The 22039-nt window shown below is 47.8% G+C and overlaps 2 protein-coding genes across 9 annotated transcripts in view; one reads left to right on the top strand and one right to left on the bottom strand.

Moving 5' to 3' along the window:
- Positions 1–22039, top strand: part of TELO2 (telomere maintenance 2) — a 308161-nt gene that overhangs the window by 26010 nt on the left and 260112 nt on the right. For 7 of the 8 annotated variants that reach the window (XM_032796879.2, XM_075069355.1, XM_075069354.1 and 4 more), the window contains 8 exons: positions 1725–1841; positions 2844–2915; positions 3592–3762; positions 4705–4796; positions 7820–7919; positions 8423–8487; positions 9375–9490; positions 12261–14204. In XM_032796879.2, coding sequence (XP_032652770.2) covers positions 1725–1841; positions 2844–2915; positions 3592–3762; positions 4705–4796; positions 7820–7919; positions 8423–8487; positions 9375–9490; positions 12261–12364 — 837 coding nt within the window. In that variant the 3' untranslated portion in view covers positions 12365–14204. Of the gene's footprint in view, positions 1–1724; positions 1842–2843; positions 2916–3591; positions 3763–4704; positions 4797–7819; positions 7920–8422; positions 8488–9374; positions 9491–12260; positions 14205–22039 lie in introns of those variants that run through there. The other variant, XR_012656509.1, reaches the window with a different exon arrangement.
- IFT140 (intraflagellar transport 140) overlaps positions 13891–22039 on the bottom strand; it is a 237089-nt gene continuing 228940 nt past the window's right edge. The window contains exons 32-37 of the mRNA XM_075069081.1: positions 20147–20329; positions 19457–19663; positions 18759–18971; positions 18512–18678; positions 17977–18118; positions 13891–15849 (exon numbers count right to left, since the gene is read on the bottom strand). Coding sequence (XP_074925182.1) covers positions 15643–15849; positions 17977–18118; positions 18512–18678; positions 18759–18971; positions 19457–19663; positions 20147–20329 — 1119 coding nt within the window. The 3' untranslated portion in view covers positions 13891–15642. The remainder of the gene's footprint in view (positions 15850–17976; positions 18119–18511; positions 18679–18758; positions 18972–19456; positions 19664–20146; positions 20330–22039) is intronic.

Raw genomic sequence — 22039 nt, 5'->3', positions numbered from 1 at the left:
ATCAAGAGATGTTTGGGGCAGACTAGTCGAGATGCAGAGCCTGGGAGGGCAGAGAGAAATTGGGACAAGGGGTTGCTGATGCAATGGCTCTTCACCATGGGTCATCTAGAGGGACTGAACTTGGATCTTTTCAGTCGCAAAAGCATGGGCCTCTACCAACTGAACAAGAGATGTAACTGGTAGCAGTTGTAGGTTCTTATTCTGTTCTGTGGGCTGGCCAAGGGCGGCAGGTTTGTAGAAATTTTGGTGGTGCCCAGAATGCTCAGAGCCCAGCCCCCTCCCCCGTCCAGAACTCTGCCTCCCACCTGCCTAAGGCTCTGCAAGGGAGTTTGGGTGGGGAGAGGAGGTCTTGGGTTCAGGCCCTGGGTTGTGACAGGGAATTGGGGTGTAGGATGGTTGAGAGGTTGAGGTGCAGGCTCTGGGAGGAAGTTTGGGGATGGGAGAGGCTGCAGAGGGAGGGGCTGCAGGCTCTTGAATGGAGTTTGGTTGTAGGTTCTGGGCTGGGGAAAGGGGTGCAGGCTCCGGGAGGGAGTTTGAGTGCAGGACGGGGTGTGTGGAAAGAGGATGAGGTAAAGGCTCTGGGATGGAGTTTGGGTGCAGGCTCTGGGCTAGGGTAGTGCCTGGGGTTGCAGGAGGGGGGTGAAGGGTGCAGGCTCTCAGAGGGAGTTTGGGTGTAGAAGGGGGTGGGGGTGCAGGCTCTGGGATGAAGTTTGGGTGCTGTGTGCAGGCTCTGGGCTGGGGCACTGGGTGGGATGCAGGACAGGTGGAGGGGTGCAGGCTCTGGGACGGAGTTTGGCTGCTGGGTGCAGGCTCTGGGCAGGGACTGGGGGTGAAGGAGGGGGTGAGGGGTGCAGGCTCTGGGACAGTTTGGATGCAGGCTCTAGGCTGGGGGTGCAGATTCTGAGAGGGAGTTTGGGGACCAGATAGCAGGTGTGCCCAGTGTTTGCAGGAGTGGTGGCTGCAGGGGAGAGGGGGCTGGATCACAGATTCAGACACTCACTGAAGCCCCAGCAGCTGCTCAGGTGAGTCACGGAGGTCTGCTCCAGATGTCTCCCACCGAAAGCCTCCTTGGCATCTGGTGTTGGGGGAGGGGAGGGCTGCCAAGCATGTGTGTGCTGCCTCCCCCTCCCACTTCCCCTCTTGAGGTGCAGCAGCAACTGTCTCAGCCTGCTGCCGGTGTTGCTCTTGTGCTGCGCTGTAGCTTCTGGCAGCGGAGGCCAAGTAGAGCTGTGACACTTTCACTCAGGCAGGGGTGCTCCGGGGGCCGCTCCAGGCAGGGCCAGGGGAGAGACCCAGCTCCAAATGTTGGTGGAGCAGGGCCCCCAGCCCTGAATATTGCTGGAGCCTGGGCACCACAAGACACTATAACTTGCCACCCCTGCTGGCCACTAGAGTGATCACTTACTGCACACATGCACTGTAGGTTTTACTGAGGTGTCTTCTCTGTTCCTTGCCACTAAGATTCTTCCAAAAGCCATGTTTAAAAGGGGCATAGACATCAACCAAGTGGTTAGTCACTGCTTTGAGCACTCCCATCTCAATGGCAGCCTGGCTTGTCATGTCCTCTGCTGTGTCTAATACTCGGGCCCTGCCTCTTCATGTCCAGTCCTCTCACAGAGGCAGCCAAAATGAAGTTTGTTTCTGCATCTTCCTTTGTAAACCCTGAGGGGAGGGAAGAGCTTGCAGCCCAGTAGGTGGCCTCTCTGCTTCTGTATTTTGTGCAGGTGAGCATGGAGCTGGCTAAAGTACTGCTGCACCTGGAGGAAAAGACCTACATAGAAGGCTTTGTGGAGCTCCGTAAGAGAGCCCTAGTGGCTGTCACCATCACAGATGCAGTACCAGTGAGTCTCTGTGCTTCTTCCTCATAATAGGCACAGGCTTAAGGATTTGAGCAACTGCAGCTGGTGTCTCTTGCTGGCATGGCAGAAGCAGTTTCCATGATGGCAGGCTGGATGACCCTTTAGGGAGCAGGCTGAGTTTGTGTGAAGAGCTGTCCTGCCTCCTCACCAGCTGGGCCATGAACTGGAACGAGTATCTGCATTGGGATGATTGGAGCTAAGGTGTTAGAGGGTTAGTGTCTGAGAGAGAAACTCTGGGCTAGAGATTTAGACAATTGAAATGATTGGATAGGAAGTGTCCAGAGGTGATGGAGAAATGTGAGTGTTTCTCAGGGCAAATTAGCTAGCCTTGGACAAGTCCCATAGCCTCAGTTTCCGCATCTGTGGCCAGGTCTACATGACACGCGAAAATCGATTTTAGATACGCAATTTCAGCTACGAGAATAGCGTAGTGAAATCGATAATTAAAACGGATCTACTCACCCGTCTTCACCGCGCAGGATCGATGTGCGCGGCTCGCCATGTCATCAGAACTCCGTTGGTTTTGGTGGAGTTCCGAGAATCGATGTAAGCGTGCTCAGGGATCGATATATCACGTATAAGGAGACGCGATATATCGATCCCCGAGCAATCGATTGTAACGCACCGATATGGCGCGTCGTATAGACGTGGCCTGAGAAAGGAAACTTCTTTGGTTCTGAGATGTGCTAAGGTTGGATTAGTTACTGATTGCAGAGCACTTGGAGACCCCTGGTGGAGGGTGCTATAGAATGGCAGTCATGTTGGCTGGTACTAGCTTCCTCTTGGGAGGGTGTGGCAGTGCAAGTCCCTGAATTTCCCCTGCTCGGATGGTGGTTCTCCCTCCATTTGTGGATTTTCCTGGTTAATTACTAACAGGAGTTAGGATTTTCCTCTTTAGAACTCCAGCCCTCGGGGAGGAGTTGGGGGGAGCAGGTTTCTTCCCCAGTTATTGGTTCATGCTACTTATTCCCTGGCTTGGTGCAGGTGGTGCAGTATCTGACCTCCCAGTTCTATTCCCTGAACTACAGTCTCTGTCAGCGCATGGACATTTTGGATGTAAGTGACTCACCTCTTCTTTCCTCTTTGTTCTGTAGGTCCTCCCCTTTCTTTTACCTTCCCATCCATAAGTCCCCCTGTTGCACCAGACCTGTCTTTGGGAAATGAGCTGAGGTAATCCATTGACTCCTGATTAAAAAGGACAATGGGGTGAAGCAGGAGCAGCCTGGGGGAAGCTGTTATGTTAACATCAGTTACCGCCCTTGACTTCTTGCCCTCAAAGGTTAATGCGCTGTACAGTTGTGATGGGAACCAAGGAGGGAAGAGATAGCAACGGAGAGGCCAGGATGGTGACCACTTGTCTGGAAGCAGACAGTGGTTTTTAGGGAGTCTACTAAAATTTCCTGGTGCTTTTTCAGTCTGCTGCCCGATTAACTTCTTAACCAGGCACCCTCCCCATGCTGCCACCCCCCTTCACTTACTGTACTTAGAGAAGGAGCCGCTGTCTGCTTTCCAGGCTGGACAGGTAAGCTCCTCTGCACATCTCGGAGGCACTCGGTTGCCTCAAACTTGTGGGGTCAGTCCTTCCACCCTCACTTGAGCTCTTTTGTGCCCACCCCTCTCCTCATTCCTGCCCTGCTCCCAAAAGCTCAGTGCAGGTGACTGTTCCTCTTAGTCTCTTTGTCAGGGCGAAGGAATTATCATCTTTTAATGGAACCTCTTTCCATTTATCTAGGTTCTAGCTTTGGCTGCTCAGGAACTCTCTCAGCCCCAGGCCTCTGGGAAAAATAAGCCCCGCAGCACCCAGAGTCCCTGCATCCAGACCGTCCCTGGCAGTGACAGCTCCCAGAACTGGAGAAGGATTGTGGATGAGAGGATCAAAAGCAAGACGCGCCGTTTGGCGAAGGTGAGGCTAGGTTGCTCAACAGTGGAAATACAGGAGCACCTCATGCCACAAAGCAGAGAGCTGCAGTAGGGCTAACTCTGAGAGTTGCCACAATTCTATCCAGGCCAGGGACCAGTGCAGCATCATGAAAGGCTGGGTAACTTTGTTTTAAAAATAGAATTCCACAGTCTTCTGTGTCTCCTTGGCAGGGGGCTGTATCCAACTCCTTGAAGCACTCGCACCCCTATCTCCACCCCTGCCCCATGTTGGGAGGGGACTGTCTCTATATCTTGAACTCCCTGTCTCACATTGGGAGATCCTAGTCTCCACTTTGTGCTTCCAGTCCACAGAGATGCCCTCTGCCTACCCCCATGAGGGGGCTGCAGCTCCACCACTCATTTCTCAGCCCCTTCCTTCTCATCCTGGGAGCCAACCACCTCCATCTTGTATCTCTAACCCCCAGAGCTTCCCTCTGTTTTGCGTTAATAGAAGTTGTTGTTTAACTCCCAGAGCTCCTTTATCTTCTGTGCTGGGAGGTAAGCCTCACTTATTTTGTGCATGTTGCTTTGCTTCCCCTCAAGTTTCCCCTTCGCATACCACAGGACTGGACCCAGACTGTGTAGAACTCCTCAGGGATGAGGAGGAGGAGGAACTGGAAATGGGGAAGCCAAGCCTGGGGAATTTGACTCAAGCATGCAGTGCTGAACCAGTGTAGGCCAAGCTGGGAAATGCCAGTCAGATGTCAGGAATGTAGGAGAGCAGTAGTGGTAGGTCAGGACACTGCAAGGTACAAAAGACACTTCAGTGCTAAAAAAAAAAAAAAAATGCTACTACAGTGGTTTTCCCTCTCTGCTGCAGCAAGGTCTGACAGCACTGTGGAGTGAGGTCATGTAACCCCTTCAGAGGCACTTACTGCAGCTTACTATGTTTCCTCTCTAAATCTCTTTTCTCTCTTTTGGACAGGGTCAGTCTCTAGTGGAACCGGCTTGTGGCCCAAACAAATTTAGTTCTTTAGCTGGACATTTCTTCTTCCCCCTGATTCAGAACTTTGACAGGTGAGATGGCGAGTGCTTTGGGATCCTGACTTACCAAGGGACTATGGCAACACATGACTGCGAGGGTGAACCTTGACCTTGCTCTGTTAATGTCATCAGTGACTGAACTGAGAGACAGAGAGGTGGTGTGACTTTCTCAAGGCCCCAAAGGGAGTTGGTGCCTGAGTCAGGAATAGAACTCCTGGAGAGCCACATACCAGTCCACAGCTCAAGTTCCTAGGCTATGTCTCTTCCCAAAGTGACCATAATACAGCAGTGAATTGGGACGAGGGCTTGTGTTTTCAGAAGTAACTAGGGATTTGGGAGTCCAATCGAGACAGCTTAAAGGGGCCTTGTTTTCAGAAAATGCTGAGAACCTGCCCTCTGAAAACCAAGATGCTCTAAAGTGTTTCAAGTTGGGCATCCTGAAATGGAGGCACCTAAACAACTGATCACTCTTGAAAATGTATGCCTAGTTGAGCAAAGAGCTTTGCAGCAAGAAAATGTATGCTAACAAGCAGGGCTAATGGAAATAGCCTTCTTTGCAAGCCTAAGTGTGGTGTTAGCGCTGTTAGCTAACCCTTCCGGAGCTGGATTAGAGCAGACCAGACCTTGCATGAATTACAGGTCCTGTTATCCCATGTTTGGAGTCGGTGAAATTGGATCTTGAGCTATTCTTGGTCTGCTTATTGGAGGATGATAAAATGGAGGCTGGATGCTTGCTGGTCTGCACACACACTGGTGGTTTCTTCCCTCTTCTTATTGATTTATAGTAGCAGGACAGCTCTACTGTAATGGTTCATATCAAGGCAGCTTTCTTCCCTTTTTAACTACAGTACATTCAGAAATATCAATAATACTAGAGCTGTCAGAGTAACTGGACAAAGCTTACTTGACTATAATACCCCTGCTTTGTTTCTAGTTTCCCTGCTGACTAGTGAATTAGTCAGTGATGTGCAGTAGTTTTCAGGGCCTTATCTTCAGCCCGTTGAATTCAGTGGAAAGATTTCTACTGACTTCAGTAGACCATGGATCAGCTCTGAAGAAGTTCTGCTGGAACAGCTTTCAAAGTCTGTCAGGTTATTTTCCTCCAACAAATGTATCAGTGCCCTTAAAAAGGGCCTGTTATACTTAGTGGCTATGCAAAGACAAATGAGTGTGTGCGCGCACTGGTGAGGAGAGAAAATGGTAGAGAATCCTACTTCGGTTACAGATTTAAGCAGTGAGCAATTATTAAAATAGGAAATCACTTTGCCGGGGGTTTCTTTAAGTTGCTCTGCAGTGTACTGAGCACAACCAGTACTGTACTGGGGCTAGGGAATGAACCCAAGATTCAGGAGGCTGAATTTCAGCAGAATCTCCTGTTTTTCCCCTGGTTTCTATCTGTGGGTAATACTGAAGCCCCATTTATCCCTGGGGAATATGGAGCTCCCAGCATCACAGGGCTTTTTTAAAAAAGAACTCTTCAGATTGTCATGTTCATCTTCTATAACTGACCAGAGAACAGAAGCACTAGACTGTGTTCAGTACTAGTCAGCCCATCTCTAGCAGTCAGGAAGCTCTGGGAGTATCAATGAAAATGGCTAACAACCCCTCCCAACTTGGTGTCATTTGCATATTTTATAATCATATACCCCGCTCCAATATCCAAGTCAATAATAAACATATTAAATAGTACCAGGCCCAGGAAGGACCCCTGCAGCCTCACACTAGATACACCCTCCCAGTTTGGCAGCAAACCATTGATAACTACTTCTAGTACAGCCTTTCAGAAGCTATGCACCCACATTATAGTAAATTCATGTAGACCACATTTCCCTGATTTGCTTATGAAAATGTCATGTGGGACAAAAGCCTTCCTAAAATCAAGATATATCGTGGCTGCACCTTGCCCCCCATCAGCTAGGCCAGGAATTCTGACAAAAGAAATGTAGGTTAGTTTGGCATGATTTGTTCTTGGCAAATCCATGTTAACTATTACTTATAACCCCTCTATCCTCTAGGTGCTTATAAATTGAGAATTTAAAACTTTGTTCCAGTTTCTTTACAGGTATTGAAGTTAGGCTGACCAGTCCATAATTCTCTGAGATCCTCTCCCTCCCCTCCCCCTCCTTTTAAAGACCTACTTTATTTGGTGGGTGATGAGGATGAATTGACATCTGTAAAGTATTTTGAGATCCTCTTTAAATACACTCAACAGATTGAAACTACAGTAATAAAAATAAGCTGTCAGCAGGACTGTGTAGGCAGTAGGTACAATGGGGGATGCCCGAGAAGCATTTGGATGGCTCTAGAAGCCTACTCCAGTAGTCTGATGGACAGGGCTCTATGGCTGGAAAAGAGGTGAAGCATGGAAAGTGATGCTTTGCTTTTGGAGGATGCTAAGCAGTAGTTCATTTGAATGGTCACAAGGGGGCTCTGGCACACTTTCAGTCCAGACAGTTCATTCAGTAACGGAAGGACATTTATTACTGAAGTTTTGGTGCTATGCATGGTTATGAGGCAACATTCCTACAAGCTATTATATCTCAACTGTAAGGAGCTGCAGTCTATGGCCCTGGATAGCCCCCACGGCCACAGCGTTGCTTCCTCCACCTTGCCAGGTGCTTGGATTCATGATTGACCAAATCTAGGCAGCAGTTTTAATGTTAGTCAGGTAAGGATGCTCTAAGGTAATTAAGGGCCTGGGCAAAGTCCTAAAGGAGGCATGTTACAGACAGCATTAATGTGGTCTCAGTTCTGATTGTTTACAACAAGAAAACGGGACCTGGCATTTGCATGCATTTCTTCCTAGTTCAGCCAGACTTCACCAGCAAGCCAAGTCAGAAGTTCTCAGCATACTTTTGGGGGCTCATGGGAGCCAGTAGATGTGGTGGGAGGCATTCTCCATTTTACTTTGGTAGCCACTGTCTCCAGGACAGAGATTGCCAGTGACCAGCTGGACACAGTGTTTCCTGCTGATCTTCCAAGTCATGCTCTGGCAGGTCTGAATAGGCAATAAGAAAACTTGCCAACCCAAACGAACTGCGTCTCTTGCATTGCAGGCCTCTGGTGACCTTTGACCTTTTGGGAGACGATCACCTTGTGCTAGGAAGGCTGGCGCACACTCTTGCAATCTTGATGTACTTTGCCATCCACACTGTGGTAAGGAAGTTGAGGCCCATAATGCAGCACTTGCTGACTGCAGTGGGGGTGAGCCCCAAGAAGGCCTCTGAAGTGGCATTGGAGCATGGCGCCTGCTGCACTCATTGGGGAATGACCCCAATGTGTAGGGGGATGCCATACCAGTGAGCAGCTGGCAGATGCTGGGGGATGGGACAGAGAACAGGGCTGGGAGCTAGGAATCCTGCATTCTGCTCCCTGCATGTACTTGGACATGTATCTTTACTGCCTGTTCTCCCCATCTGCAAAATGGGGTTAAGAGTTACCTTCCTGCTTCCCAAGAGGTGCCTGAATGGAGGAAAAAACCCCAATATGTGCTGACTGCTATAAGAGGCACTGAGTTCCCCAGAGACCCATCTGGGTGACTTTTTTTTTTTTCTTTTCCCATTGCATGTGGGCCTGGATGTGGACAAGTCAATATCCCTTGTGGGTCAGTGTGTGAGAAGCTGCCTATTCACTGTGTTCCCTTCAATCGTGTTCTGCAGGCAGCTGCTGCCATGGGAAAGTCGCTGCTGGAGTTCGTCTGGGCCCTGCGCTTCCATACAGATTCGTGAGTTGTGTTTCTATGGTTATTTTGGTGATGGGAAGATGATCAGCTCGAGGGCCAGGTGCTCTTACTGGGACTTTTTAATCTCAGGCAGAGAGAGTATTGCCTGATGCCTATGTGGTTAATTTAATGCACCATTCTCTTTGCTCACCTCTGCCCCCTGCCCCACCCTGCTCCATATTACAGCAAAGCCTGCAGTGCCTCATGCAGGCAGAAGAGATTGATGTAGACAAGAGATGCGGCTGTCCTTGGGAGCTGCATCAGCACTAAACACTCCTTTAATCCTAGTATCACAGCATTCATGATAGTTTTGGCTAAGGTGGAGCTTTCATTGCCAACTCCTATGTCCTGGCACCTTGCTCACCTTTTGGTCTGAAACCTCTTGAATGTCTTCTCTGTCCAGAGCTGCAGTCAGTGCATGTAGGAAGCATGGCAGAAACCTTTTGGACCCATTTTTGAGTTATCCCTTAGGTGGCTTCACCTTGTAAGATATTTCCCAAGTGCTTTTTTTTCTGCAGGAGCTCAGAGTAACTGAATGGTTTGGATTTACACCATCACAGCTGGAAGGGTATTGAGCAGATCTAGTAGCCTTTCTGCTCACCCCCAGTCCAGGCTTCCACAGGCTCCCAGCCTCTTGGTCCAAGGAGCAAGAGACTGGCCCCAGCTCTGCTGAGTGGCAGCATAGAGCTGAGCAGGGGGACCAGGCCTGCCAATTCTGATTAAATCCCTGCTCACTAGGAGTCTGGCTGTGCTGGCAGTAGCCATCTGTGAGAAACTTGAGGGCACTGCAGTAAAACACACTGTGTGGAGAAGAGCAGCTAATACGGGGTGTAGGTGAAAGGAAGAGAGAGAAGCTGCAACTTCTCACTGGGTCATTGCTTCTCCATTAGGTATGTGCGTCAGGGCCTCCTGTCCGCAGTCTCCTCCATCCTCCTGAGTGTCCCTAGTGAGCGGCTGCTGGAGGACATGACAGACGAGTTCCTGGAGACACAGTCCTGGCTGGCAGGTGAGGGAGATGGTGGTAGTAACAGGGCGTAGTGTCCGTAGGACCGGAAGGCATAAGGGATGTTTTGCTACTTACTTTGTGCTGCTGAATAGAGCTTCGTGTTGACGTGCATGTCATTTGTATAAGAAGGGGCCAAATTATCAATCCAGTACAGTCCTTGCTGCAAGGGAGGGTGTGCTGCAGAGGCATCCAAAGTGCAAGCCTTGGGCCAAATATGGCATATAGCATTCTAACATAGTCACCCTCACCTTCCATAGGGAAATAAAGCCTACGGAGACTACAGGTCCCAAAATGCAGTGCACTTACACCAAGCACTGTGTCCCCTCATAGTCTATGGACTTGTAGGCTGGACCTTCATGTTTTAAATTATTTGCAGACCTTGAACTTTTGATAAGCAACCAGTGTCTCCTGGGTTGGCAGAATTTGTACAGCCTAAGTGCACTGGGTGCATGGAGAATGGGGAGCATCCTCATACCAGTTTTCAAGGTGGCAAAGGATGAGAGCAGGAGGGCATGGTCCTTTCTTCCAAATTTCCTAGTGCTGAGAGAATGAACATCTGGTCTACAAAACAGAGTGAGTGACTCAGCCAGCTTGCACTGCAGGAGTGTGGCCTGTAGCACATGGCAGCACGTATCACACAGCACTGCCTTTGAGATGACATGCTGGAAACTTGCAAGAGGAAATGGCACTGTATTTTCTCAGCCTCTGGCTAGGTTTGGATACGCTTCTGTGTGCTAATTGGTCCCTTTACTATTCTTCTGCCGTCTGTTGGTTTCCTTCACCATCCTGACATTTTAGAAAACTGGCTTCCCATGGGGGCTGGGCCGGAAGTGACACTGACACAGCCAGTCTCTGATCCCTGCAGGTTATATAGCTCTGTGCCCTTAAAGGGAAAGAGCAGCCACGGGGGCCAGAAACTCCACATTTCCCATGACATGGTGTGCGCTGAAGAATCTGCCTCCCTCTACTATAATGTCCCTGAGGGCAAGGGGAGTCTTTCTAGGAATGTTGTAAATGTCTGAGGAATTCAGTACAAGGAGCATTGTGGTCTGTCTTCAACTAGCAGATAGTTGTAGCTGTACTTGGCAGGGAGAGGGGCAGGACTGGTATAACAGCACCTCCTTTCTGTGTCTGAAACTAGTCTTGTGGATGCCTCTTCTGGTGCTAGGAAGATAGTGATGCTTGTAGAGACGCAGTGAGCACAGTTGAGTTCAGGTAGCATGGTGATGAGTGCAGGATAAGAGCATAATAATTGTAGCACAAGCCTGCACAGCCCCCTCATACACACAAGCCTTGATTCCTGCCCCAAGAACTTTACTTTCTAATTCCATCCCAGATAGAACCAGTCTGACACATGCAGTGCCCTGGATGCCATTAGAAAGTCAGTCGTTTCCATCAGATACTACAGAATTCCTCTGCACTTGCAATGGGAAACAACTGGGCTGTCTGTCTCTCCCACTGCTGAGGAGCACCGGTTGGCAAATGCTGACTTGATGGCCATCCCTGAATGGGAGAAACTTCCATGAGTTGGAGAAGGCACATCATTCTTGCATTGGTCACTTCTGATAAGCTTCAGCTGCAGAGCATTTTGAGGAGGAGAGTTCTAAGCAGCATTTAATTTGTCACTTTCCTTGTTCTGCCTCATCACTTTGGGTAGGTTATGCTAGGCCCTGCCCTTAAAATTCAGTTACTCCATCTTGAAAAGACATGAACCTTTCTTTGGCTCAGCTACAGAGATCCTTGGAGGGAATCCCCTTCACCCCACATGAGGCCTGGAGCAGTTTGCAGGGAGTGTGTCTTCTCATGTCAGAACTTCACTGAGGTACAGGGTCATTCCCCTTCCTTTCTCCCTACCCTACCTTTGCAGCATAGTTAGCTCAAGCTCCATGCTCTGGCATCCTCTCCAGTTGCATATCACACACTGAGCTAAGAAACTGGGGCTGTACACGCTCATGTGGCTGCTTCCCCCACCTTGAGTATGGAAACACCAGCCTGAAGCTCTCCCTGAGTTTATAAATAACCCTACTCCATCCCTGTGAGTCATGTGCTTAGGCTGACACAGTGCTGGGCTCTGAGCACACTCCTTGTGCGTACAGGATATCCTCACATAGACTCTCTGCTCTTCCAGACTCCCTCCTGCTCTGACATCCTGAGTGCATCCTGAGTTTTTACTTTGAGCCCATTATGGGCCCTTGAAATAACAGTTTCATGGATGTTCTGCAAATGCCTTTAATTTTCATGCTGCTCACAGTGCCAGGTCTATGCGAAGGCACCATGATGGCTTGGGCCTGTCTTACACTTCCATCAGCTGACTGCTAGTGATACTTAGGGGCTATTCTTATTCTCCACTACACCCATTTGTGCACATGGTTATGTGATCTGTTGGTGATTGTGTACAAACAGAATACGTACACAGGAGTTAAAAGCTGCCTTAAAACCTGGCCCTTCTTTCCCTGATGTCAGGTTCCCACGCCACCTACATTACCTGCCCCCATGCCAGTCATTTTGGAATTAACAATCTAAGCGTTAGTGTGCACCTGGGTGAGTGAGCATGCAACATAAGCTAAAACTAGTGTTTGGTCTAAGCAATCTGAGTATAGATATCTCGCTGGAGATAAGTTGAGTATCTTCTGGGCCTAAATCTGGGTAGTGTGAGAAGTAGGTTAGTTTCCTTTCACTGTTGTTGTATTTCAGCAGTTCAGGAAAGGACTGTAAAGAGCATCCTTGTTTTCCTCCCAGTGTCAAATAATGGCATTGTCCTCTTTTGCAGATGTAGCAGAGAAGGACCCAGATGGGGACTGCAGGAGGCTGGCCTGGCAGAATCTGCTGCTAATGGAGAACTTGCTAAAAAAACTCAGAAGTGTCCCTTCCTAGTTGTGGGGGGGGAACTGAAAATAGAGGTGACCTCCACCTAACACACTTGCCAGCTGGGTGTTCATAGGCACTGCTGGGTCCCTTCACCAATCACCAGGCTGGAGAAGAAAAGGGGCAGGGTGTACAGCTAAAGCCAGGGAGCCCAACTTGACACCTGGGCTTTGTAGTGGGGGCCAACTTAGTGAGCTATTTGCTATCCGGTACGCAGTGTACAGATGCAGGAAAATGGACTAGTGCTGCCATCCTCTTTACACCTCCCCCTCTCCAACACACTCTGCACCAGCTATTTATAGCCTTGGCAGAGTTGAATGTTCAGCTAAAAATATAATGAAGACCTCACAGCAGACTTCTCTTCAGGAAAACAGGAGGAGTGGATGTGGCCACTTACCTCACGGGGCCAGCTCCATGGTATCCCTGTAGTGAAGGGTTGAGGGTCTCCCAGCAGTCAGCCTTTGGCAGACAAGTTACCAGCCTCCTGCTAGGGATCATTGATGAGGGTTGGAAGAGACCTCAGGACGTCATCTAGTCCAATCCCCTGCTCAAAGCAGGACCAACTCCAACTAAATCATCCCAGCCAGGCTTTGTCAAGCAGGGCCTTAAAAGCCTCCAAGGATGGAGATTCCACCACCTCCCTAGGTAACCCATTCCAGTGCTTCACCACCCTCCTAGTGAAATAGTGTTCCTAATATCCGTCCTAGACCTCCCTCATTGCAACTTGAGACCGTTGTTCCTTATTCTGTCATCTGCCACCACTGAGAACAGCCTAGCTCCATCCTCTTTGGAAATCCCCCCCTCCACATAGTTGAAGGCTGCTATCAGATCCCCCCCCTCACTCTTCTTCTGCAGACAAGCCCAGTTCCCTCAGCCTCTCCACATAAGTCATGTGCCCTAGCCCTCTGATCATTTTTTGTTACCCTCCGCTGGACATTATCTACATCCTTTCTGTAGTGGGTGGCCCAAAACTGGATGCAGTACTCCATATGTGGCCTCACAAGTACTGAATTGAGGGAAGTGATTATTCCCCTCTATCTGCTGACAGTGCTCCTACTAATGCAGCCCAGGATGCTGTTAGCCTTTTTGGCAACAAGGGCACATTGCTGACTCTTATCCTGCTTCTTGTCCACTGTAATCTCCAGGTCATTTTCTGCAGAACTGCTGCTTAGCCAGTTGGTTCCCAGCCTGTAGCAGTGCATGGGATTCTTCCATCCTACATGCAGTACTCTGCACTTGTCTTTGTTGAACCTCATCAGATTTCTTTTGGCCCAATCCTCCACTTTGTCTAGGTTGCTCTGGACCCTATCCCTACCCTCCAGCATACCTACCCCTCCTCCCTGTTTAGTGTCATCTTCGAACTTGCTGAGGGTGCAATCTATTCCATCATCCAGATCATCATGAATAAAGATGTTTGAACAAAACTCCACTTGATACCGGCTGCCAACTAGACATTGAGCCGTTGACCACTACCCGTTGAGCCCAGCAATCTAGCCAGCTTTCTATTCACCTTATAGTCCATTCATCCAATCCATACTTGGTAGCAAGAATACTGTGGATTGAGTGGTTCTTTGTAGAGGATGATTCTGGTCAACAGTTGCATATTGTGAACAGCACCAGCGGACTCCTGCCTACTGAAAATGTGCATAACCTTAGAGCAGAGACACTGTCCACCAGGGATGGTGTGGGGCAGGAAGAACTCTCTAGTTTCTAGTTACAAGGTGTCTTTTTCCTCAGGTGTGAATGGTCTTAATATGGTTGGAAGCTCTGCAAGCAGAGAAAGGAGACTGAGCACTTCACATGCTGAAGTCTATACTATCATTCTATTAAAGAGAACCTGCTGTTAAAAGCTGGATTGTCTTGTTCTTAAAGTGGGACTGAAACGAGTTATACCTTAACACCAAACTGCTCAATATTTGTGAAATCTGACAAAGGAAACCAGCCACTCCAACCCTCCTTTTTAGCATGAGGTAGTATGGAATGTGTTTTAGGTGGTTGCTGAAAACACATTTGTTTCTCTTACAGGTATCTTGCCAGGGATAACAGCAGGGCCTAAGGTCATGCCTATGCTAGCATCCCCTGAGCAACGTAAGTTTTGCCAGCATAAGCGCTTGACGAGCTGGTTTTATTATGTCGCTGGGAGAGCTCTCCCGGCAGCATAATGCAGCTGCATGAGCACTTAGTGGTACAGCTGTGCTTCTGTAAGCTTTCAAGTGTAGCCATTGCTTAGGTGAGATTGAGAGGGAGAGACTGACAGGTCTGATCCTGCCTCCATGTTTAACCTAGATATTTAGTCATGAGGTAGGGAAGCTTGTCTTCTCCCTTTAGGACAAAGCCCAGTGAGAATGGTCCTGATGTTTCCTTAGGAGTATTTTCCCAATTAAGATCAAGCAAAGAGTTTTGAACTTTAGCCACTTTAATTCTAGGGTTTGGTTTGGGAAACAGGCTTCATGTTAAGAAAACTGTGCAGGATAAATTACTCAGTCCAACCTACACAGGAGTGGAGGAGGTAGAATTTCTTCTTCCATAACTGCAAGTTCTACTCCAAGTGACCTTTGCTAAATTAAATGCAAGAGCTAGAGGCCTAGTTAACAAGGAAGAAGTCTCCTACTTCTGCAGAAGGTACTGATATGAATTTTGATAAGGCTCTGCATGACTCAGGCACTGCTGGACCCATTCTCTCATAAAATGGTTTAAAAAAAAAAAAAAAAAAAGGGCCTTGCTTCCCTCGAGTTTTGACTCTCAGGAAACAGCTCACTGTTGTCCTAGGGGTTGGTCCTTTAACAGACTAGAGCTGTCTACTATTTGAAGCCTTGTCATGTCATTGCAAAGTGTGTCTTCACTAAACTGTTTTCTGTATGCATAGACAGTTAGTGCTGAATTGAGCATGTCTAGCTCTCACTTTTCTGCTGCTCCTGTACTCACGGGATTAGGATTAGCCGATGCCTTAATTATTATTGGACATTCATTTTTTTTCCTTAAAAATTTATTGAAGTATTAAAAATCTCTCTAAATTTGGACATTAAAAAAGTAAGATTAATAATAGCTGTCTGAGGCCCAACCTGTCCCTCAGCCCTGACTTGGTGCTTGAGCTTTAACAGTTTTGCTTATACGTAACAAACAAATCTTCTTGGTATGACCCAAGCAGACTACAGCAGCAGGCTGTGCATTACTGAAGTATTTGACTTTCTGCCCTTAACAAGCCTAGACCAGGTAGCTGGGTGCTGTAGCAATGGCCAGACTTCCTCACAGCTGTATGTGAATGTTGCCAGTTTCATAGTAAGCCATCAGGGATCCTCGACTTCATCAGCTACATCCTCTTCCACCTCCTTGTTGTCTTCCATGCTGTTGTGGTGAATTCGTTCTGGGGCAGGGTTCCGGTTCCAGGGGATACCCAGCCCTCTGTGAACTGCCTCAATGGTCCGTTCATTCACATAGTAGGTCAGGTTTACACATGGAATTCTTTTCCGCATTTCTTCCAAGTATCTGTAGGCCTAGGGGTAATAGATGGTAGGGTATCAGGCACGGGATATGTTCTTGTTATTCTCGTATCACAGCAGCATGGCAAAAAGCATCTAGATATGTTGCATTCAGATACAGTTTGCTATGCTCAGACCTCCCAGCCTATTCAAACTGAGTTACCAGTGCAGGGCTGGCTTACCAGCTCCCTTCAGCTAGCTGCGGGGTTTGTCCAATATTGGTATTAGCACAGAGGGTGCTGCAGTCTCAGTTAAGACATCACACTAAACTGTTCAGTGTTGCTGGGAATTCCTAGGAGGCCTGTGAGATGACCCTCTAGAAGGACTAGAGCTTTCCAGGTTAGATGAGTGATGGATACTCATCAGCTCTTTCCAAGATTAAATAAAAATAAAAATCAAGGAACCAGGGACTTCACTTCTAACCCCTAAACTTTTAGTAAACCCTGAAACTTTTGCCTGTTTTTGCAGGAGAACAACACCATGGAAACCAATCACTAGAATGATGAGTGTTTTGAATAAAAGCTGTGATTAGCATTGAAAACCAAAGGAAGGGAGGACACGGATTTTCCAATCCCAGCCCCTCTGTCCAATGCCTTGATACCAGAAGCACTGTCAAGGCTACAGATGTCAAACTTTGGTTTCAGTTCTTGTGAGGGTACCCAAATTTGTCAGACCCACTTAAAAAAAAAAAAAAAAGTGAAATAGAGCATTCCTGAAACAAAATATGTAAAATTGACAAGAATGTCAATTTCATTGCTCCATGGCTGAGCCTGCCAGCCCCAGAGCTCTGGCTGGAGGCAAGGTTCTTGGGGCTGCTAGAGTCCAGAGCAGCCCTGCCATTCAGATTAGGCCAGAGCCAAGGACTTTCAGGCTACCCTACTCCTGAGTTGGGAGCCAGCTGGCTCCAGGAGCCTGGAATTCCTAGGATCTCTGGCCCTGGAACAGTCTGCATCATAGAGTTGCCCCAGGTTCCAGCTCCAGTCAGGGCTGCCAGACTCTCTGCTGCAGAGCTGTCAATTCCAGAACACTATCAGGTTTCCAATGGATGGATGTGTAACATTACACATTCCATTACACACAGAAACTTGTTACCGGTTCAGGAAAAGTTTGATCAAATCTGCACTAGACTTGGCAAAATGTTTTGCCCAGTGACTCATCATTTTTCAGCTCAGTACATAAGAACAGCCATACTGGGTCAGACCAAAGGTCAATCAAGCCCAGTATCCTTTCTACCGACTGGCCAGTGCCAGGTGCCCAAGAGGGAATGAACAGAACAGGTAATCATCAAGTGATCCATCCCCTGTCACCCATTTCCAGCTTCTGGCTAAGCTTCATCAGAAAATTTCTGAGTGGCTCTAGTCAAGACAGCTTGTAATGAACAGCATCCAACGAAGTGGGTATTCACCCACGAAAACTCATACTCCAATACATGTTAGTCTATAAGGTGCCACAGGACTCTTTGCTGCTTTTACAGATTCAGACTAACACGGCTACCCCTCTGATACCTGTAATAAAGGGAGGGCATGATGCTCAGCACCTGGCTGGTCCAGAACAGCAGGTTACTTTTAGCCCAAGGCTTGTAATCCTGTGCCATTCTGCACTCTGCTGTTTGGCACTTTCTGCTCTGAACAAATGACTCATCACCTCCCAGATGGCTACAAGTTAATGATTTCCCATTTTTTCTGGGCCAGCCAGGTGGCTGTCGGAGGTGCAGTGGAATTGCAGAGAAATGACCTACTGATCCTCCCTCTCTATTAATGGAAATGGTTTCAAGTATCCCAGGAGCCACCTCTGTATATGTTACTCTCCAAGTCTAAAGTAAATTTCTTTCTCCCACCACAGATTAAAAATAGATTCAGTCTCGCTGCTCCTTCGGCATACCCTACACTGGGATCAAAATTGCAAGCACCACACAGTGCTTAGCAGGGATATTTCAGCTATCTTACAGGGCAAAGGTCAACATAAATACTCCAAGGGTAACTGTCTACTTTGGCACCTCTACACTTGCAAAGGTTGAGAGTGTACAACGGTGAGCTGCATTCCCTAGGGATGCAAACATTTAGATTGTACACTCCTTAGGGCTTTCTTTGTCTTCCTCTATACAGCACCAGGAACATGAATGATGCCCAAATAATAACTTACCATCTGGAATTCCTCCACCTGTAAGTAATGTTCAACCAGAAAGCCCAAGACATCACCTAGGCGGATGGTACTGTCAAGGTCTGGCTCATCTAGGAGAAGCTCACACTGCCTGATTGCCTCTTTGGGGTCCTCAGAGTAAACTCTAGTGAAAGAACAGGTTGAAACTGTAAATATCGCATAGGGGGAGGAGACAGATTCTCCCTTATTGCATCTGGCTCTCAACTGAACCACAGTTTGAGACTGTGTATGCCCTATAGCCTCCCTTCTGTAAGATGGACATACTCATAGTATCTTAGTTCCAACTAGGGGGGTAGGCAGAGACTTCATAAATCATCAGATGAGACACTCTCCTCAAGGCTACCTTCACCTTTTACTCAAAAGTCAACCTGTCATCCCCTACACCCATATGGTTTCCTGAGGCCAAAAGTCTCATGAGTGCTTTCTCCTGCATGGGACTGTGTTGCTGCTAAAGCAGAGAACTTTCCTCGGATACAGATTTTCATATACATTGTGTGCTCTGAGCACTGCAAATTACCTTCGAGCTTGGATGAATCGCTTGACCAAAGCCATCTTGCTTTGGAAAAGTGCTAGTTTGCTCTCCTGCTCTACAGGGCTTCTCGTCTTTGCCTTTGACAGGCACTTGAATGCCTCAGTCAGTGCTCCCTGTGCTTTCTCATAGTTCTGATATTCGTCGATCTCCACCTACAGAGAGAAAAATAAGATAAGTGTCCTGTTCCCAGCTGTCACAAACCAAACTCCTCTGAGAATGGACAGGGACATACCTGAGCACAGGCATCATAAAAGCCAGCTAAGAGGTCAAGGGCCTTTCCCTTGGTATAGAAGCTGATGATGTTCTTCATAATCTCTGGGTCCCTTTGCCAATCCAGTGACTGTAGGTAGTTGGCTGCCATGATATAAATCTCCCTCTGTCTAGAGACTCCAGCAAAAAACACAATTTTCTCCGTGTTGCCAGACTTCAGCAGTGCTCTCATTGCCTGCAAACAGAGGGGAGAACAATCATTACTGTTAGCAATGTAGAAACATGAGGAAGCAAGCAATCAGGCAGAGATGGGTAGAAACTCCTTCTGGATACTTTCTCTACAAACTAAGGTACAATTCTGCTGCTTCTACCAAAACACTCTCCCACAGCAGAATCCCAAGGGCGGATGCCAGTCTTCTGAGCACTTATGTCCCTACCTTGGAGAGTGAACAGGGAGATCTCATGCTGATAGCAAATCCTGTGGAAGAGAGGGGACCTGCAGGGTTTGAGCTCTGAGAACAGCCAACTCTGGGTGGGCTGGCAAGTATTATTTAACATGAGTATTTTTGTCTTAAACCAACTGGTGTTATCCCTGAGATTAGTCCCTCAAATCAATCATTTTACCTGCAGATTAGAAGTGTATTTTGGAGCTCCACACCTGCCAATGCCAAGGGGTTCAAACATTAGTACTGTAGCTTCTCCACACCTATGTAGACTCACCTTCAGCTTGTTTCCTGCTTGAGTGTATTTCTTGGTTGCCATGTGGTAATTGCCTTGCCGCATGCAGCAATCGGCAACCTGTTCCAGCAGTTCTTTCCTAGACTCTTCAGAGAGCTCCTTTGAGTCCTTAGAGACAGTCATCTTCTCAGCCATCTCCTCTGTGATGGTCAGGTTCTGATTCAAGCAAAGCTGCAGGGCTTCATGGTACTGGTGAAGAGTGAGAGAGCAATGAACTGCTGCTAACTAAATGTTCTGCACCAGAAGGACCTCAACCACATTTAGCCAGCTAGAATTCAAGTCTCTGAGCATGCTACAACTTTTTAGCCTTTTCCAACTGTGTGAATGGGTGCATCTGAACTCTGCAAAGGCCAGATGATTAGGACTCAGACAAGCTGTGCTGCAGAATCTCAACTTCAGAGATGGCCCTGAACCAAAACCCTGCAGCTGAAGACCCTGATCTTTGAGGCGACTCTGAATCTGAAAGACTAGGTTAGGCCGTAGCTTTATCAGGGGCTGAGCCAAAACCCTGCATCAGTGAACTCTGAAAATTCAAAATCCAGATAGAAATTCTGCAACTAGGGATTTGTTGCCGTGTGGGGAGGGCCCAGGATGCAACCAAGCTCACTCCTGAGCTCTGCTCTTCTACAGTCACATACTGTAGAGTTCCCAGGAACACTACAAAGGCTTTACCTTTTTGGCTGCTAACAGCAACTCCACGGCCTTCTCATGCTGTGCATGTTCACTGAAGAAGTCAGAGCAGCGTGCCAGCAGGGCTGGGTCTGACTTTTCATCCAGGTCCTCGGCAATCAGCTGCAGGGCACCAAACTGCTGTGTGGCAAAAGCCAGCTCTAGTGCTTTGGAAAAGTGTCCTGCCTGCAAAACCAGAGACAGCTGTTTTAGTTTTTCCCCCTCTCTTGTACTGATTGCATACAGGTCCCAAGGCAACAAGCCATTAGGAAAGAGATGCCAGATTTCTGCAGCAGAGCTCTGGCAAAATCAGCAGCTGCTGTGCCTCCAGTCTTTTCCTTCTTGATCAGCAGGCTCCATATGAAGGTCTCCATTAGTTACTAAGGCCAATGAACCCAACCTGAGGTACAGAGAAACAAACAGTAGCCCTTCCCAGCTGCCATGACCTACATGCCTGCCATTCTGCTGCAGAGCTACCACACTATAAATTCAGAGAGTGGGGACCTACTGGATGTCCAGAGACTCAGAGGATTCTCTGTATTCTGCCTTTAGTACAGCACTTGGTGCAGAACTTGTCTGCTCAATTTCAGCAGGCAGACAGAGGAAAGGAGGCTTGCACAGCTAAGTAGCAATCCCTATTAGCTGACATATAAAAAGCACTGATTGCCTGTGCTGGGAGTCTCCTGCAGTGATCCAGCGCCTTCCCTACCAATACTGTCTTGTAGTGAATGCGGGCTGATTTATTGGCATTGCGCAAATGCGGCTGGAGGCTACAAAGTACAAGAGTGAGTTCATCTCCCAGACATCATCTGAAATGTGATGTATGTCACAAGTGAAGTGAAATAGGTGGACTCAATCAAGTCCTCTGGGAAAACATATTGATATTACCAAAGCCATCACTCAGTTTAATACTGATTAAAGATTAAATATGATGAAATTTAATAAGGACAAATGCAAAGTACTCCACATAGGAAGGAACAATCAGTTGCACAATACAAAATGACTACCTAGGAAGGAGTACTATAGAAATGGGTCTGGGGATCATAGAGGATCACAAGCTAAATATGAGTCAACAATGTAACACCATTGCCCCTCCATCCCCCCCCAAAGAGCAAACATAATTTTGGCATGTATTAGCAGGAGTGTTGTAAGCAGGACACTGGAAGTCATTCTTCCGCTCTACTCCACTCTGATAGGGCCTCAACTGGAGTATTGTGTCCAGTTCTAGGTGCCACATTTCAGGAAAGGTGGACAAATTGGAAAAAATCAACAGCAACAAAAATGATTAAAGGTCAAGAAAACATAACCTATGAGGGAAGACTGAAAAAACTGGATGGAGAATGGAGAAAAGAAGACTGAGGGGAGACATGATAACAGCTTTCAAGTACATAAAAGGCTGTTACAAGGACGAGGGTGAAAAATTGTTCTTGTTAACCTCTGACAATAGGACAAGAATTAATGGGCTTAAATTGCAACAAGGGAGGTTTAGGGTGGACATTAGGAGAAACTTCCTATGGAGTAATTAAGCACTGGAATAAATTGTCTAGGGAGGTTGTGAATTTCCACCACTGGAGGTTTTTTAAGAAGAGGTTAGACAAACACCTGTCAGGGATGGTCTAGTAAATTATTAGGTAGTCCTGCCTTGATTGCAGGGGACTGGACTAGATGACCTCTTAAGATCCCTTGCCATTCTACACTTTTATGATTCTATTATTAGAACAGCAAGTACTGCTGCAGGTCAGTTTGAGAGGCACTGGCAGAGCTGTAGGGGGGCCCCAGGAATGGATTAACAAGGGGTGCTGCACATCAGCATGGGATTGACTGGAATGGATACAGATAATCAGATATTCGGCTGATTTGGGAGCTGTCCACTGTAGTGTCTTGGTGTCCATTGAA

This window comes from Chelonoidis abingdonii, chromosome 9, assembly GCF_003597395.2.
Source record: "Chelonoidis abingdonii isolate Lonesome George chromosome 9, CheloAbing_2.0, whole genome shotgun sequence".
Taxonomy (NCBI): Eukaryota; Metazoa; Chordata; order Testudines; family Testudinidae; genus Chelonoidis; species Chelonoidis abingdonii.
This window is presented reverse-complemented; position numbering and strand designations above follow the sequence as displayed.